Below are 15252 nucleotides of genomic sequence, written 5' to 3' on the forward strand. Positions count from 1 at the left end.
TCAAATGTGTATTTAAAAAAATTGTTTTTAACATGTATTCATTTTTGAGAGGGAGAGAGACAGAGCATGAGCGGGGGGGAGGGGCAGAGAGAGAGGGAGACACAGAATCCTAAGCAGGCTCCAGGCTCCGGGCTATCAGCACAGGTCCTGAAGCGGGGCTCGAACGCACAGACTGGGAGATCATTACCTGAGCCGAAGCCGGACGCTCAACCACCATTTGAGCCACCCAGGCGCCCCTCAAGCGCATATTTTTTTTTTTTTTTAATTTTTTTTAACGTTTATTTATTTTTGAGACAGAGAGAGACAGAGCATGAACGGGGGAGGGGCAGAGAGAGAGGGAGACACAGAATCGGAAGCAGGCTCCAGGTTCTGAGCCATCAGCCCAGAGCCCGACGCGGGGCTCAAACTCACGGACCGCGAGATCGTGACCCGGCCGAAGTCGGACGCCCAACCGACTGAGCCACCCAGGCGCCCCGACAAGTGCATATTTTAAAAAGAAGTTGATTGAGAGGTGTCTGGGTGGCTCAGTTGGTTAACCGTCAGATTCCTGATTTCAGCTCAGGTCACGGTATCACAGTGAGTTTGAGCCCTGTGTTTGGCTCTGCACTGACAGTGCAAAGCCTGCTTGGGATTCTCTCTCTCCCTCTCTCCCTGCTGCTCTCCCACTCACATGCATGCATGTTTGTGCACACATGCATTCTCTCTCCCTCCCTCCCTCAAAATAAATAAATTAAAAAAAATTGATTGAACCTGTGATCTTTGCCAAGAAGGTTAAGAAAAAGCAGAGGCTTGGTGAAAGCGTTAAGGCAACAAGGATATTTTAAATACCATGTACCGTAAAGAAGGGCTATTACCCATTGTAGGTTGTGTAATCACTAATTGAGGATCAAAACAAAAAAGAAAAAAAAACACCAGGTTTACAACTTCTGTTTTGCTTTCATGATCTCTATTGAAAATTATCTTCAAAGTGGAAAGACCAAAGTAAGACAAATGAAGAGGAGATTGGTAAGACAGGAGAGTCAGTATACTGACTGAACTAGTTAGGTTTCCATATCAAGATAATTACACCTTTTGGTATTAAAAGATCTTGCAAAAGTATGACTACAGAACTGGCATGGGTAATCTATTATGAATGTTGCAGTATAGAAGTTCTAGGATGTTGAAGATGAATAAACCATCTCATTTTTCTAAAAGATGAGGTAGTTTGGTGTTCCCCTGTGGAAAGGAACAGAGAAGAAATAGAATTGGGCATAGAGAACAGAGTTGTGTTGCAGGCCTGAACAGCCTCAGAGGACTCCGCCAGCTGTAGCTTTGGAGCTGAAATGACCTGTGAGAGTTAACCCAGGAAGGACCCAAATCCCCAAACCTTTATCTTTTGCTTTTGATATATAACTGTATGAGGGCCGCTCCTAGAAGTACTTGACCTTGGATGAAGTAGCTCTTTGCAGCTGGAGCAATTCCTGGACAATTGATGAGGAAACTGGGCAGTGTGTTTCCATAATCACTCCTTTGCAAAGTCTTTGCAAAGTTTAGGATCAATAGGTGTGAAGTACCTGTAAAAAGTCTTGATACAACGTTGATCCTCAGTAATGGGCAGCATGTATTATTTTTATTACTGGTTCTGTCTTATTGAGAATTTCGATTATTTCAGAGAAGACCAATACATACACATAAGATTTGTGAAAACCAAAATATGGCAGGGATATTTAATCTTCTGGAAAAAAAAGAATGAAGTTTTAAAGGGCCCTTAAACAGTAACTTCTTGGACATCAGCCATAGCAACTTTTTTCTAGATAGGTCTCCTGAAGCAAGGGAAATAAAAGCAAAACAAACAAACAAACAAAAGCAAACCTGGGACTACATCAAAATAAAAAGCTTCTGCACAGCAAACGAAACAGTCAATAGAACTAAAAAGCAACCTATGGAATGAGAGAAGATATTTGCAAATGGCATATCTCATAAAGGGTTAGTATTCAAAATATGTAAAGAACTTGTACAGCTCAACACCCAAAAAACCAAATAATCCGATTTAAAAAATGGCAGAAGACAAGAGCAGACATTTCTCCAAAGAAGACCTACAGATGGCCAACAAGCACATGAAATGATGCTCATTATCACCTATCAGAGAAATACAAATCAAAACTACAATCAGATATCACCTCACACCTGTCAGAATCGTTAAAACCAACAACACAAGAAACAACAGGTTTTGGCAAGGATGTGGAGAAAAAGGAACCTTTTGCACTGTTGGTGGAAATGAATACTGGAGTATCCAATGTGGGAAGTAGTATGGAGGTTCCTCAAAAAGTTAAAAACAGAACTACCCTATGATCCAGCAATTGTACTACTGGGTGTTTACCAAAGAATACAAAAACACTGATTCAAAGAGATGTATGCACCCCTATGTTTGGAGAAGCATTATTTATAATAGCTAAGATAGGGATGTCTGGGTGACTCAGTTGGTTAAGCGTCCGACTTTAGCTCAGGTCATGATCTTGCGGTTCGTGGGTTCGAGCCTGCTTTGGATTCTGTGTCTATCTGTCTCTCTCTCTCCCTCTCCCTCTCTCCCTCTCTCTCGCCCTCTCCCTCCCCTTTCCCTGCTCATGTGCTCACGCTTGCACTCTATCAAAAATAAGCAAACATTACAATAGCCACTATATGGAAGCAGCCCAAGGTGTCCATTGATTGATGAATGGATAAAGAAGATACACACACACATTGGAATATTAGTCATGAAAAAGAACAAGATCATGCTATTTGCAGTGACATGGATGGAGTTAGAGAGTATAATGCTAAGTGAAATAAGTCCGAGAAAGACAAATACCATATGATTTCACTCACATGTTGAATTTAAGAAACTAGCAAAGGGGGAGAAAAAGAGACAAACCAAGAAACAGGCTCTTTACTGTAGAGAACAAACTGATGGTTACTAGAGGGGAGGTGGGTGAAATAGGTGATGGGGATTAAGGAATGCACTTGTGATGAGTACTGGGTGATGTATGCAATTGTTGAATCACTATATCATATACCTGAGACTTAACACTGTATGTTAACTAACTGGAATTAAAATAAAAATGAAAAAAGTCAAGTTCCCTTAATATGTGAGTGGGTGTACTAATGAACAGAAATTCAAGAAAGGGTACTCAACAGAAATGAAGTCTGCTACTCTTAGATTCTTAAGGGAAAAGAAAGAGGAAGGGATAAAATCATTTGAGGGTACAGAAAAATATTTATATGCAAAAATGTTCAATAGCATTGGTTATAATAGCTCAAGTCAGAAATAATTTAAATGTCCACCACAAATCAGTTAAATAAATTATGGTGAATCTGTAAAGTGGCTTATATAATATAATCATATGTATTGATTTTGAATAATAATTTATAGGGAAGTATCCCTGATAGAATGTTTATTAATAAGCCAAAATATAAAATTAGAGAGTATTATCTTAATTATATAAAAATATTTGTATGCAAATGCATGGAGAAAAGTCTAGGGAATTATATTGACTTGTTAATGGGGATGTTTGGTTGCAGATAACTATGAATTTTCTTTATATTTTTTCTTGCTCCCAAATCTGTACAATAAACATATGTAACATAATAAAGTAATGTTTTCCCATTTGTTTTTAAGCACCTATAAAATGCAGGACTGAAGAGACCTGGTTTAAGAGCAGAAAAGACCAAAATTAGTTCTTATTTGGCTTATAATTAATATGGCTCTCCCCAAAGTGCAGTTTCTGTCTTTATTAACAAAAATAACAATAGCAAATGAAGAAGGCACTAGTTCATTGAGTTGTTCAGGTGAACAGCCATCTCACACCATATGTCATATAAGGAGTTGGCCATTTCTTTTATTAGAAAAGACATAATGGTGTGATATTTAAAGTAGTGTCAAGTAGAAGAGATTCTAGGTTTTAATCTATATTCTTTTAAAGAACATATCTAGATCGAGCTTTATTGGGTGAAAGATAGAAGGAAACAAATTTTAGTTGATGAGGGCATTTCTAATTGTTACATACCCTCCCTCTCTCACAAGGACCTGACTTCAGTAGAAGTAAAGTATTCCAGCACTAAAAATATTACTGTTAAAACAGGATTTTCACACTTTCCTACAGAGCCTTGGATTCCTATAAATAAATCTTAAGAGTTCTGTAAATATTTAGAAGGTACTTCAAAAACTTAGTACAAATAATTAAACTTAATTTAAAAATAACGTATTCACCCAAATATTTCAAATATCATATTTTAACACCATGCAAATTAATAACATGTTTTGGATATGCTGCTTGATAGACTTCTTTTGGTGCAGACCTGAATCAAATTTTCACCTGCTTGCTTAGGTTTTCTGAGTTCAAGGTCAGTTATTTACCACTTATATCTGTGTGTCTCCGTGAATCAGGATGTTTCTTAATACTCTGCAACCAAAACAAAATACAGAAATAAGTTGGATAGACTTATACAAGACTATAATCATCAGTACCCTCTGATTTAAAATTTTTATATTTGTCAAAACAGATTCATTGTTTTCAGTGATTGATTTATTCAAACACAATACTACTTTAATTTGTTTTATCTATGGGAATATTGCCAGAAATTGTTTGAAAAACAATATGGAAAAACTGATATGGAGGATGGTACCTATAGAACATATTTTGAATCTGCCTTCTTCTCTTTATTTCTCTTGCCTTAGTCCAAGCCACCATCACCTGTCATTTATACAACCTCAAAAACTTTGTTTGGTCTCATAATTCCCACTTTAGCTCCTGTAATCCATTCTCTACTAAGCATCTGGAATGATCTTAAAACATATAAATATATTAAGTAATATGTCCTTGCTTAGAACCTTCCATTATTCCCTTTCCTCTCTAACATCATTTCGTAGCCTTCCATTATTTCTTCCTTCATGTTTTAGGTAAAGATCACCTCCTTAAAGTAGAGGATGAAAACTATGCTCCCTTCTATCACTCTGGGTTAGAAAATAAATATGATCTGACTTTTTATTCTTCTCCATGCGTGAGACCTTCAGAATTGGAGCAGGGAGTGGAGTATCGTTTGTCTAGCACAGTGTCCTGCAGCATAGTAAGACTTTAGTCAGTATTTTTAAAGAGATAATTGCATATTTCTGTTTCAAAGCTAGGAGGAAAATGGGGTGGTGTAGGCCTGTTAAAAGGACAGAGGTGTCTACTCCACGTAATACTTAGCAAAAAGTAGTATATTTAGTAGGTTTTGGCCATTTATAAGATATTTTACAAAACTGATAAAACTAGGCTTAAAGAGTTTAAATGGCTTGACCCAAAATCATACTGCTATTAAATTTCAGTGCTAGATTCAATTCTATTAAATACTATAAGTCTACAATACTTAATTTGTAAGTAAAGAAAGAAAATACTATTAGTGCAGAAACTGTAGTCCCAGAGGGAGCCATTTTTTACCTTATAGAAGCTGTTAACCCTGAACCCATATATATATATATATATATATATGCCTTCTTTGCTACACGGCACTTCTAAGAAAGTTCTTAATCTGACTTCTTATGTTTCACAGGCCAGAGCTGATTGCATGGCCCTTTGCAGATGGAAGATGACTAGGGAGACAGTAAATTCTATCTGTGTCTTGTGCTCCCTCCTTTAATGCCTTTTAGTATGATAGTCCAAGTATCTAATATCATAATAATAATGTGTTGTGCCTTTTAGATTTACTTTGGTGCAGAAGCATACAGTGGAATTTAACCAAGTGGCAATGGCTAATTCAGATGGATCCGAAGCTATGCTGAACAGAGTGATGACAAAAGATAATATTGGTGTCGCTGTGGTATTAGAGGTCCACAAAGAACTATTTGGAACAGGTGAGTGCAGTTTAAAACGTTCTTACTAAAAATAAATACCACCCCATGCTTTCCCATCTTAAACAAGTGCACAGACTCTTTATTTATTGCACAGTTATTTTCTTGTCTTTAAGGAAAGTTAAGGGAGATGGGCGGGAAAATAACACTATTATGTAAACCATCATATATTTCTAGAGATATTACTTAATAGGTAATTTCTAAAAAGGAAAGTCTTTAATATTGCAATTAATTCCAAAAGGTTATTTGAAGTAGGAAATGCTTTAGTTAGGCTGAATTTGGAAATTATGATGAATTGGTTCTGTTTTTCGCCATATTTTTAGCTTCTTGAGTGTGAAATCTTTTGTCTTTAAGGTTAAGCACTTGGCAAGTTTTCTCTAATTTCTTTGTTACATCTCAGTCATTGTCAGGGTAAAAGCAGGATCTTTTATCTACCTGGTACTTATCTTTTACATTTTAGATTATTTATAGCTTCCTTCAAAGTCAGAAACTCAATATGTACTTTGCATATCCAAACCTTTTTCCCCCCTTTCTGCTGCCTGCCTTTGAGCATTTCATTGTTTACTTAACTATTATATTTTAGGCAAGAGCACAGAAAAGATGTAAGACCACATTAGGGCTTTATTTTTAAACTTTTTCATGTACTTACTGTAGAAGAAAAGATTTTTGCTTTGGGTATTGATTTGTATTATTCAGACCATGCTTGTCAGACCTCCTTTTCTCTCTGTTCTTCAGTTTATCCCTCATCATACAATCTTTGATACAGAATTAACATTTTTTTTTCTTTTTTTTAGCCTTTCCATTTTTACCTACTTTTATGTCCTTTCCAGTCCCATTCTTTCAAAAGTTTGGTACCTCTTTGTCTGGTAATGTGAAAATTGAGTTTCTTTGGAGTTTTATTCTCCTTTTACTTTTCAGAAGAGTAATTATAAATTATACCGTAGACACTTTTCACATTTTGAAATATGGCTCATAGTCCTATGAGAGGAATCTAATATTATAGAAGGTGTTCATGGCCCTTTGTTTTTAATAGTTTTTAATTTTTAACATAGTGAACATTTAGTCTACAGCCAGAAGTGGCACTATAAAACTTCCAGGAAAGAATGGAGCTTAGAGAATTTTTGCCACAAATTTTTATATTATGGTCAAATTGCATTAAAAATGACTGTTTCTATGTTTGTAAATCATGTATCTAATAAGGGGTTACTCTCCAAAATATATAAATATCTCATAAAGCTTAGTAGCAGAACAAAAAAAAACTAATCAGGTTAAAATATAGGCAGAGGGTCTGAATAGACATTTTTTCAAAGACAGAGATGGCCATCAGGCATATGAAAAGATATTCACCATCACTAATAATGAGAGAAATGGAAATCAAAACCACAATGAGATAGTTATAGTAGTTAGTGTGTCTATTATCAAAAGGACAAGAAATAACAGGTCTTGTTGAGGATGTGGAGAAAAGAGAACCCTTGTGCACCATTGGTGGGAATATAAACTGATGCAACTACTATAGGAAACAGTATGGAGGTTCCACAAAAATTAAAAACAGAACTACCATATGATTCAGCAATTCCACTTCTGGATATTTATCCAAAGAAAATGAAAATACTAACTTGACAAGATATATGCACCTTCATGTGTATTGCAGCATTATTTACAATAGCCATGACATGGAAGCAACCTAAATGTCCGTAAACAGATGAATGGATACAGAAAAGGTAGTATATATGCACAATGAAATACTATTCAGCTATAAAAAGAATATCTGCCATTTGTAATGATGAGTTGACCTTGAGGGCATTATTTTAAATGGAATAAGTCAGAGAAAGAAATATTGTACAATCTCACTTATCTATGGAATTTAAAGAACAAAACAAATGAGCAGAGAAAACAAAACCAAAATGTCAATTATACCTCAATTTTTTTTTTTTAATTTTTAATGTTAATTCACTTTTGAGAGAGAGAGAGCACAAGCAGGGGAGGGGCATAGAGAGAGAGAGAGAGAGAGAGAGAGAGAGAGGGAGGGAAGGAGACACAGAATGTGAAGCAGGCTCCAGGCTCTGAGCTGTCAGCACAGAGCCTGATGTGGGGATGCAACTCACGAACCGCCCCCCCAGATCATGACCTGAGCCAACTGACTGAGCCACCCAGGGTGCCCTCAAATTTTAAAAAATGACTCCTTCTGCCACATATAACAGACACTTCAGTTACTTATTACTCAACATTGAAGATAATTATACCTTGGTGTAAGGTGAAAGGAAACTATCAAAATAGTAGACTAGAAAGTTAGGTCTTTTTCTGCAGAGTTTATATTTTCAATAGAAAAATTTAAGAGACATTTGTATAGAATTTTTTTTCGTAGTTTCAAGTTTTTATTTAAATTCCAGTTAACATACAGTGTAATGTTAGTTTCAGGTATAGAATTAAATGATTCAGCACTTACATATAACACCTACTTCTCATCACAATAATCACCCTCCTTAATACCCATCACCCATTTAACCCATCCCCCCATCTCCCTTCTAGCAATCCTCAGGTTGTTCTCTTTATTTAAGAGTCTTTTTTATGGTTTGCCCCCCGACCCCCGCCTGTATTTATCTCTTTGGTTTCTTAAATTTGGTGTTTGTCTTTCTCTGATTGACTTATTTCACTTAGCATAATACTCTCTAGTTCCATCCATGTCATTTCAGATGGCAAGATTTCATTCTTTTTTGATGGCTGAGTAGTGCAACTGCTGTATCATAGGGTAGTAATATAGAAATTTTAATAGAAAAATTAATTTTGCATGTTGACTAATATTACATTAGTATAAAAATAAAGTGAAAAGTTCCATATCTCATTCATACTCTCTGGTTAATTTCTTTACTCATTACTACATAGAGACTGTATGTGTATAGTTATATTTAAATGCATCATGTCACACAAATTGAGCTTTGTGTTTTAAATATTTTATGGATGTCTTTATTAACTGTTGTTTATGAATGTTAACTGAGTTTAATTTTCACAATTTTTAATGTATTATCTATCTTGTCTCCCATTTCAAAAGCTAATGCTTTGACAACATTTAAAAAATTTTAGGTGGTGGGGAAGAACCTTAAAGTTTTCTGGTTGAATATCTCACTTTCCAAATGAACCTGAGTACCAAAAAAGTTATGTGACTGGCCCAACACCAAAGTAAATAGTAAAAAAAAAAAAAACCCAAGTCAAAAACCCAAGTGTCCAGATTTTGAAAGCACATTACTCTCTAAGTCTTCTTTTTAAAATTTATTTGGGTGTGTGATATGAATTTGTTTTGGTAGGAAACTTCCTTCCTTACGTAATTTGTATGATATATATATAGTGTTACTGCCTTTTATTATGACCTATCACTGATGTGCTCAGGGAATGCATGGTGAATGAGTACTGGACAGTGGGAAGAATTTAAATTTAAGGTTTAGGTCATTCAAATAACTGAAAAGCTGCCTCATTAGGTAATTGTGATCTTTAAATGACAGAGATATTTAAAGTACTTCTTTACAGCAAGAACTCATCAAATGAAGTACTAGAATCAAATATTGATTATATCATGATACAATTCTTAACTTGGGCATATAGAGCAGAAGTTGGCAAACTTTTTCTGTAAAGGGCCAGATAATTAATATTTGGACTACACGTAGTCTCTGTCACAGTCTTTCCAAGAAATTTTTGTAGAGATTTTTAAAAATGTAAAACCAGGCTTAGCTCATACAGGCTGTATAAAAACAGGTGGTGGGCCAGATTTAGCCCATGGCTGCAGTTTGTCTACCCTGATCTAGAGGAGTAATTCCTATGTAGGGATTACCAGAATCTTAGCACATCAGCTTCTAAAAACTACATTTTGAGATAAAGGGGAAGATATACATTAATGGGGAAAAAAATGAGGAAGAGGCTATGGATTTGAGGGAGAAAACCTTAAGATGCTGCTCTTTTGATACATAAAACAATCTTCTCCTCCTTTTTCTAATGTTTAAATTTAGGTATGAAGCCTATTCATGCTGCAGACAAACAGCTGCTTATAGTGGCAAATGCCCACATGCATTGGGACCCAGAGTATTCTGATGTGAAACTTATCCAGACCATGATGTTTGTCTCAGAGGTTAAAAACATTCTGGAGAAAGCCTCTAGTAGGCCTGGCAGCCCAACTGCAGATCCTAATTCCATCCCGCTGGTGCTATGTGCAGATCTTAACTCATTGCCAGATTCAGGTATTTATAACATCATTTCCTCATTGCTTTCAGTTTTACTCTAACTTCTCTTTGGAGGACCAGCCACCTCCCAACTTTTGAGTGGAGAATTTCTCTGCTAAATTAGAGAGTGTATTAATAAGACTCCTGGGAAGATAGGGCATGGGGTTAATTGAGAGTTTAGTAAAGAAGCTATTTCTAAAGATGTGTACAGGGTTAAGGGACACAAAACCATGGGCGATGCAGTACTCTACCACTTGGGGAATTTGAGGCCATTTACCACACCTTCACCTAAAGGTTTGGAAAGTGGTGGGAACTGCTGTTACAACTTGGAAAATGTAGTTCTAAGGAGAGGGTTATGTAGTAGGAGCAATGGCTTTAAATTATAACTGATGCTGTCAATCTCTGGCATCAACAGAAAATGACTCAGGGGGAAATATATATCCCTACCTCACTCTACTCTCCTGCCAGTGCTGCCCATTGACCAAATGCAGCTAGAAGCTAGAGTTGGAGGGGGTTTGTAGTTGTTGCAAGTAAAAATCAGCCTCCTGGAGCACAGAGTGTAATGGAGAAGAGGCAACCAGGAAATATTCAGCAGCAGGAGCTATCTAAGTTTAGTAAGGTTGGCCACATTTTAGTGAATTCATTAAGTGATATATGAATGCTGATAATAGGTGCAGAAGACTGACCAACATTCTCCTTGGATTTGACATTACTTCTTGAGCTCCACTTAACTACTTTATGTCCTAACTAATTTTAGATCTTTGCAAAAAACTAGTTCTGCATTTTAGATATTCAAGTTCAAATGTAAAATGTTCAGTTATTACTATTTTGCTATTACTGAAGCATATTCTAAATTTTATACATTTTCAGTAAGCTATTTTAAATTGTTTAGATAATCCCTCAACAATAAATGTGAAGAAACCCAAATGCTGGCAATTGGAAATTCATAAAAGTCACAAATCTAGAAAATATCTACTTTTTTCCTTAGTAAATAAATGCTGAAATCATCCTCTTACAAATGTTTGTCTTTAGCCCCTAACCCAATTGACACCTTAACCATGCCTTCTTTTCTAAGTTCTGTTTTTTTGGGTTGAAATGCTCTCAAGTATAAGTTTCTCCCATCTCAGTTAAGCCAGTGAGCTGTCATTTGAAAGCACAGCACGATGAGCTGATTCTGGAGCCAGACTTTCAGAGTTGGATTCGGTTCTACCACTTAGAAGTGCAATCTATGACTAAGTTCTTTATTTTTAAATAAGAGGGTAATAATTTTATCCACCGCATAAAGCTGCTTGTGAGGTTTAAGTGTATAAAGCAGTGCCTGGCGTGTAATAAATGCTAGATAAATGATCACTCCTTTTCACCTCTTCACAGTACTGATACTGTGTTTCATCATTTATTCATTATATGTTGTTATCATTCCTGATCACAAATAGAAAGAGATGGCTGACCGTGTTCACTGATCATCATCATCATTAGGGTTGTGATATATTTTTCATTTTACTTATTAAATGGAAGCAATGTATTTTTGAATGCTTCTACTCTCTTTAGCTTTTTAGACACATCTAATATTTTTGACCAAGTAGTATATCTGGAGTATATGATGTTCTTTATAGTATCAGACTGAAAGAACTCCCTGTAGCTCAAAATAAAGAATATTTCATAGCTGAAACTATAAATATTGAAATGTTGAAGATGCAAGATCTATTTTTGTTATAAATGATTTTTTATTATGTATGCTATATTTTACATACTCCGAAAGTTGATTGCATGGAACAGTTAAATACTAAAGAAGTAGTGGTTTGGGATAATATTCTAAAAGCCTTCAGAGTCAAAAGCTTCTTAGTGAATGCCGCCTTGGGCCCAGGAATCATCTTTAGCTTGAAGTACCATTAAGAAAACTGAAGATCTTTCTGGGTGACCCTGATGCTTTGCTCCGAAGTAGGCAAATACCCTTCAGTTTGATTTAACTATAAGAAATTGTTAGTGTTTGTTTATTTTATTGTTTCTTGTTTTGTTTTGTTTTGAACTGTCACAAAAAGGCAGTTGCATATGGGTCAACCTAACAAAACCACTCTGAACCTGGTACATCCACCTGACCACAAAATTTTGGTCACAAAGTCTTACATAACGTCTAAATGCTAAATGATAGTATTTCTTCCTTCTTTATTCTGCTAGGTGTCGTGGAATATTTAAGCAATGGAGGAGTAGCTGACAACCATAAAGACTTCAAGGAACTAAGGTACAATGAGTGTCTTATGAACTTCAGCTGCAATGGAAAGAATGGAAGCTCAGAAGGGAGAATCACACATGGCTTCCAACTGAAGAGCGCCTATGAAAATAACTTGATGCCTTACACCAATTACACCTTTGATTTCAAAGTGAGTGACTGCCTCTGAGCTGGTATAGAAATTATTTCAAATACAAACATAGGGCAAGGAAGGTCTATATTATTATATGCCTAATTGTATAATATTCAGGAGTTTTTATATTCTCTGTCTTGGCTAACTTTGTCCCTAAATGTAAGGAGGTTTGTTATTTTTCTTTTTTGTTATTGCTGACTTGAGAATTTTTTGAACCCTGATTTTTTCAAATTTCAAGTAATATTGATAAATAGCAAAAACTTCCAAAATGCTCACTTTGCGCCAGGCACCGTTAAAAGCACTTTGTTTAAAAAAAAAATTTTTTTATGTTTGTTTGAGAGCAGGGGAGGGGCAGAGAGAGACAGAGACACAGAATCCGAAGCAGGCTCCAGGCTCTGAGCTGTCAGCACAGAGCCAGATATGCTTGAACGCAAGGACCATGAGGTCATGACCTCTGAGCTGAATTCAGATGCTTAACCGACTGAGCCACTCAGGCGCCCCAAAGCACATTATATTTTTTAATATCGTTAATCTTCACCTGTCTATACCATCCTTAAATTTCAGTAAGAATCTAAATATTAAGCATCCTGATTAGTTAAGTTCATCTTGAATGAATATATAATATTCTCTTAAAAATTTCTTAGTACATTCCTTCGATGTCTTGGTTACCTTTAAATTTTCCAAGTTTCTTTGGAAGATGAGGTTACAGAGGGTTGTACTTAGGGTCTGATATGTATCCATGTAGTCAAACTATTACATTCCCAGGCAGGAGAACAAAAGAAAGATACCTTTGCAGAATAAGAAAAAAAAAATTTAGAGGGCCTATTGTACAAGACAAATTGTTCTTTAGAAAACGATTGATTGTAGTGGTTTTCTGTAATCAGGTTTACTTTCCCTTTGCCAGTTTATCTGATCACTGCCTGTAGCTGTTTTATTGTTTGACTTTCTGGCATTTCAGGCCATCTATACCAAAATCTTATACTATCCTGAAAAAAATGCAGATTTTAGAAAGTCGTTTGGTATAAGAAGCCTAGAGGGAATATAATAAAAATACCAAAGGAAATTTTCAAAATGGGCTCTTCACACCTCCAATGACTTTTTTTTTATATTTTCAGTGCTTGTTAGCCCCTTTCTAAGGAACAAATAGTAGGAAGAAGAAAGGAAATTTGTGTGCTGATGGTATTAGTCAGCTTTTGTAATCATGAAGTGGAGACAAAAATTGCTTAGAAGAAAGTGAATCTAATTTTAGTATTTTTATGTTAGAGCAGATAATACTATCTCTAGCGATAGTTGCTTTTGTTCAAATCACTCATATGCAGTAATGTGCTGGTAGATATTTAATAACCAGATTTCTGTAAATTAGAAGCCCTAACTTGTGGTGTTTGTTGATTTCTGTGGTGTAAGTATTCCCACTATGGTAGATTTCAAGCTCCCAAATAATACCATTGAATTTAGAGTTGAGATGAAGCACTAAGAAAGCGGGAACTAGCCTACTATAGCACACCACTGGTCTTCCATAAGCTTAAAGGAAACCTCTAGATTTAATGATACACAGTTTGTTATAAGTTAATTGTCATCTTTTTGACTGTATTGATATATGATACATCTCTGCCAGCACAAGCCAGAAAACCTAAATTAAAGTTCCCTAAAATAAGTGTTTAATAATTCTACAGCTTGTTTTGGCAAGTGTGTGGTTAAAAAGACCAAATCATTTCTAAGTCATCTAGGCTTTGATAGAAGTTATTTTTTCCTTGTCCACAAAGTGAAAATTTGGGTTATTAAACTAAGCCATCTTTCTTAATCTTCTGAATTGTTTTAAAATCCTTTGTTGATATTTCTTCAAAAGATCTTACGTTTTTAATAATTGTATCAAAAATCTTATTGGGGCGCCTGGGTGGCTCAGTCGGTTAAGCGTCCAACTTCGGCTCAGGTCACGATCTCACGGTCCGTGAGTTTGAGCCCGCGTTGGGCTCTGTGCTGACCGCTCAGAGCCTGGAGCCTGTTTCAGATTCTGTGTCTCCCTCTCTCTCTGACCCTCCCCCGTTCATGCTCTGTCTCTCTCTGTCTCAAAAATAAATAAACGTTAAAAAAAAAAATTAAAAAAAAAAATCTTATTGAACCATTTGCACTGTCCAAAGACGTACAGGTAAAGAACCAAAGGTACATTACTCAGAGTGTTTGATGTTTGAATATGTAGGATAGGATGAGATGGAAGGACAGTTATAAATCTCTGAGAGACAGGCATGTATGGGAAGATAAATATTCTGGCTGGTTGGCTAGATCAATGGATGGGATGAGGGGGTGGGATAGGATGACCAGAGAACAAACTGTAAGGGCAGCCCTAACAGAGAATGAAGCTTTTATCCAAGTAACAATGAATGTTTCAATTTTATACAAAGCGTTTTATACCATCCCAGTATTAAAGGCAGTCAGTAAAAATAGGTAATATCAAATATAAAAATGTTATGTAATTAGTATTACATACAGATCCAAATACAGTATTCTGTCATCCCATCAGTGGATTGTTGTTATTATCATTATTTTTTACTTGGCTTAGCATTTGTTTACTTTATTGGTCCTTGATGAAGTTAGAAATGTAGAAAAGTGATATTTAGAACTCAGATTCATTTAGGGGCGCCTGGGTGGCGCAGTCGGTTGGGCGTCCGACTTCAGCCAGGTCACGATCTCGCGGTCCGTGAGTTCGAGCCCCGCGTCGGGCTCTGGGCTGATGGCTCAGAGCCTGGAGCCTGTTTCCGATTCTGTGTCTCCCTCTGTCTCTGCCCCTCCCCCGTTCATGCTCTGTCTCTCTCTGTCCCAAAAATAAATAAACGTTGAAAAAAAA

General features: G+C 36.1%; 1 protein-coding gene across 5 annotated transcripts in view; it reads left to right on the forward strand.

Moving 5' to 3' along the window:
• Positions 1 to 15252, forward strand: part of CNOT6L (CCR4-NOT transcription complex subunit 6 like) — a 121359-nt gene that overhangs the window by 96201 nt on the left and 9906 nt on the right. For all 5 annotated transcript variants that reach the window (XM_045473654.1, XM_045473652.1, XM_045473650.1 and 2 more), the window contains exons 9-11: positions 5694 to 5845; positions 9841 to 10068; positions 12226 to 12428. In XM_045473654.1, the coding sequence (XP_045329610.1) occupies positions 5694 to 5845; positions 9841 to 10068; positions 12226 to 12428 (583 nt within the window). The remainder of the gene's footprint in view (positions 1 to 5693; positions 5846 to 9840; positions 10069 to 12225; positions 12429 to 15252) is intronic.

The sequence above is a fragment of the Leopardus geoffroyi genome, chromosome B1 (genome assembly GCF_018350155.1).
Source record: "Leopardus geoffroyi isolate Oge1 chromosome B1, O.geoffroyi_Oge1_pat1.0, whole genome shotgun sequence".
Classification (NCBI taxonomy): domain Eukaryota; kingdom Metazoa; phylum Chordata; class Mammalia; order Carnivora; family Felidae; genus Leopardus; species Leopardus geoffroyi.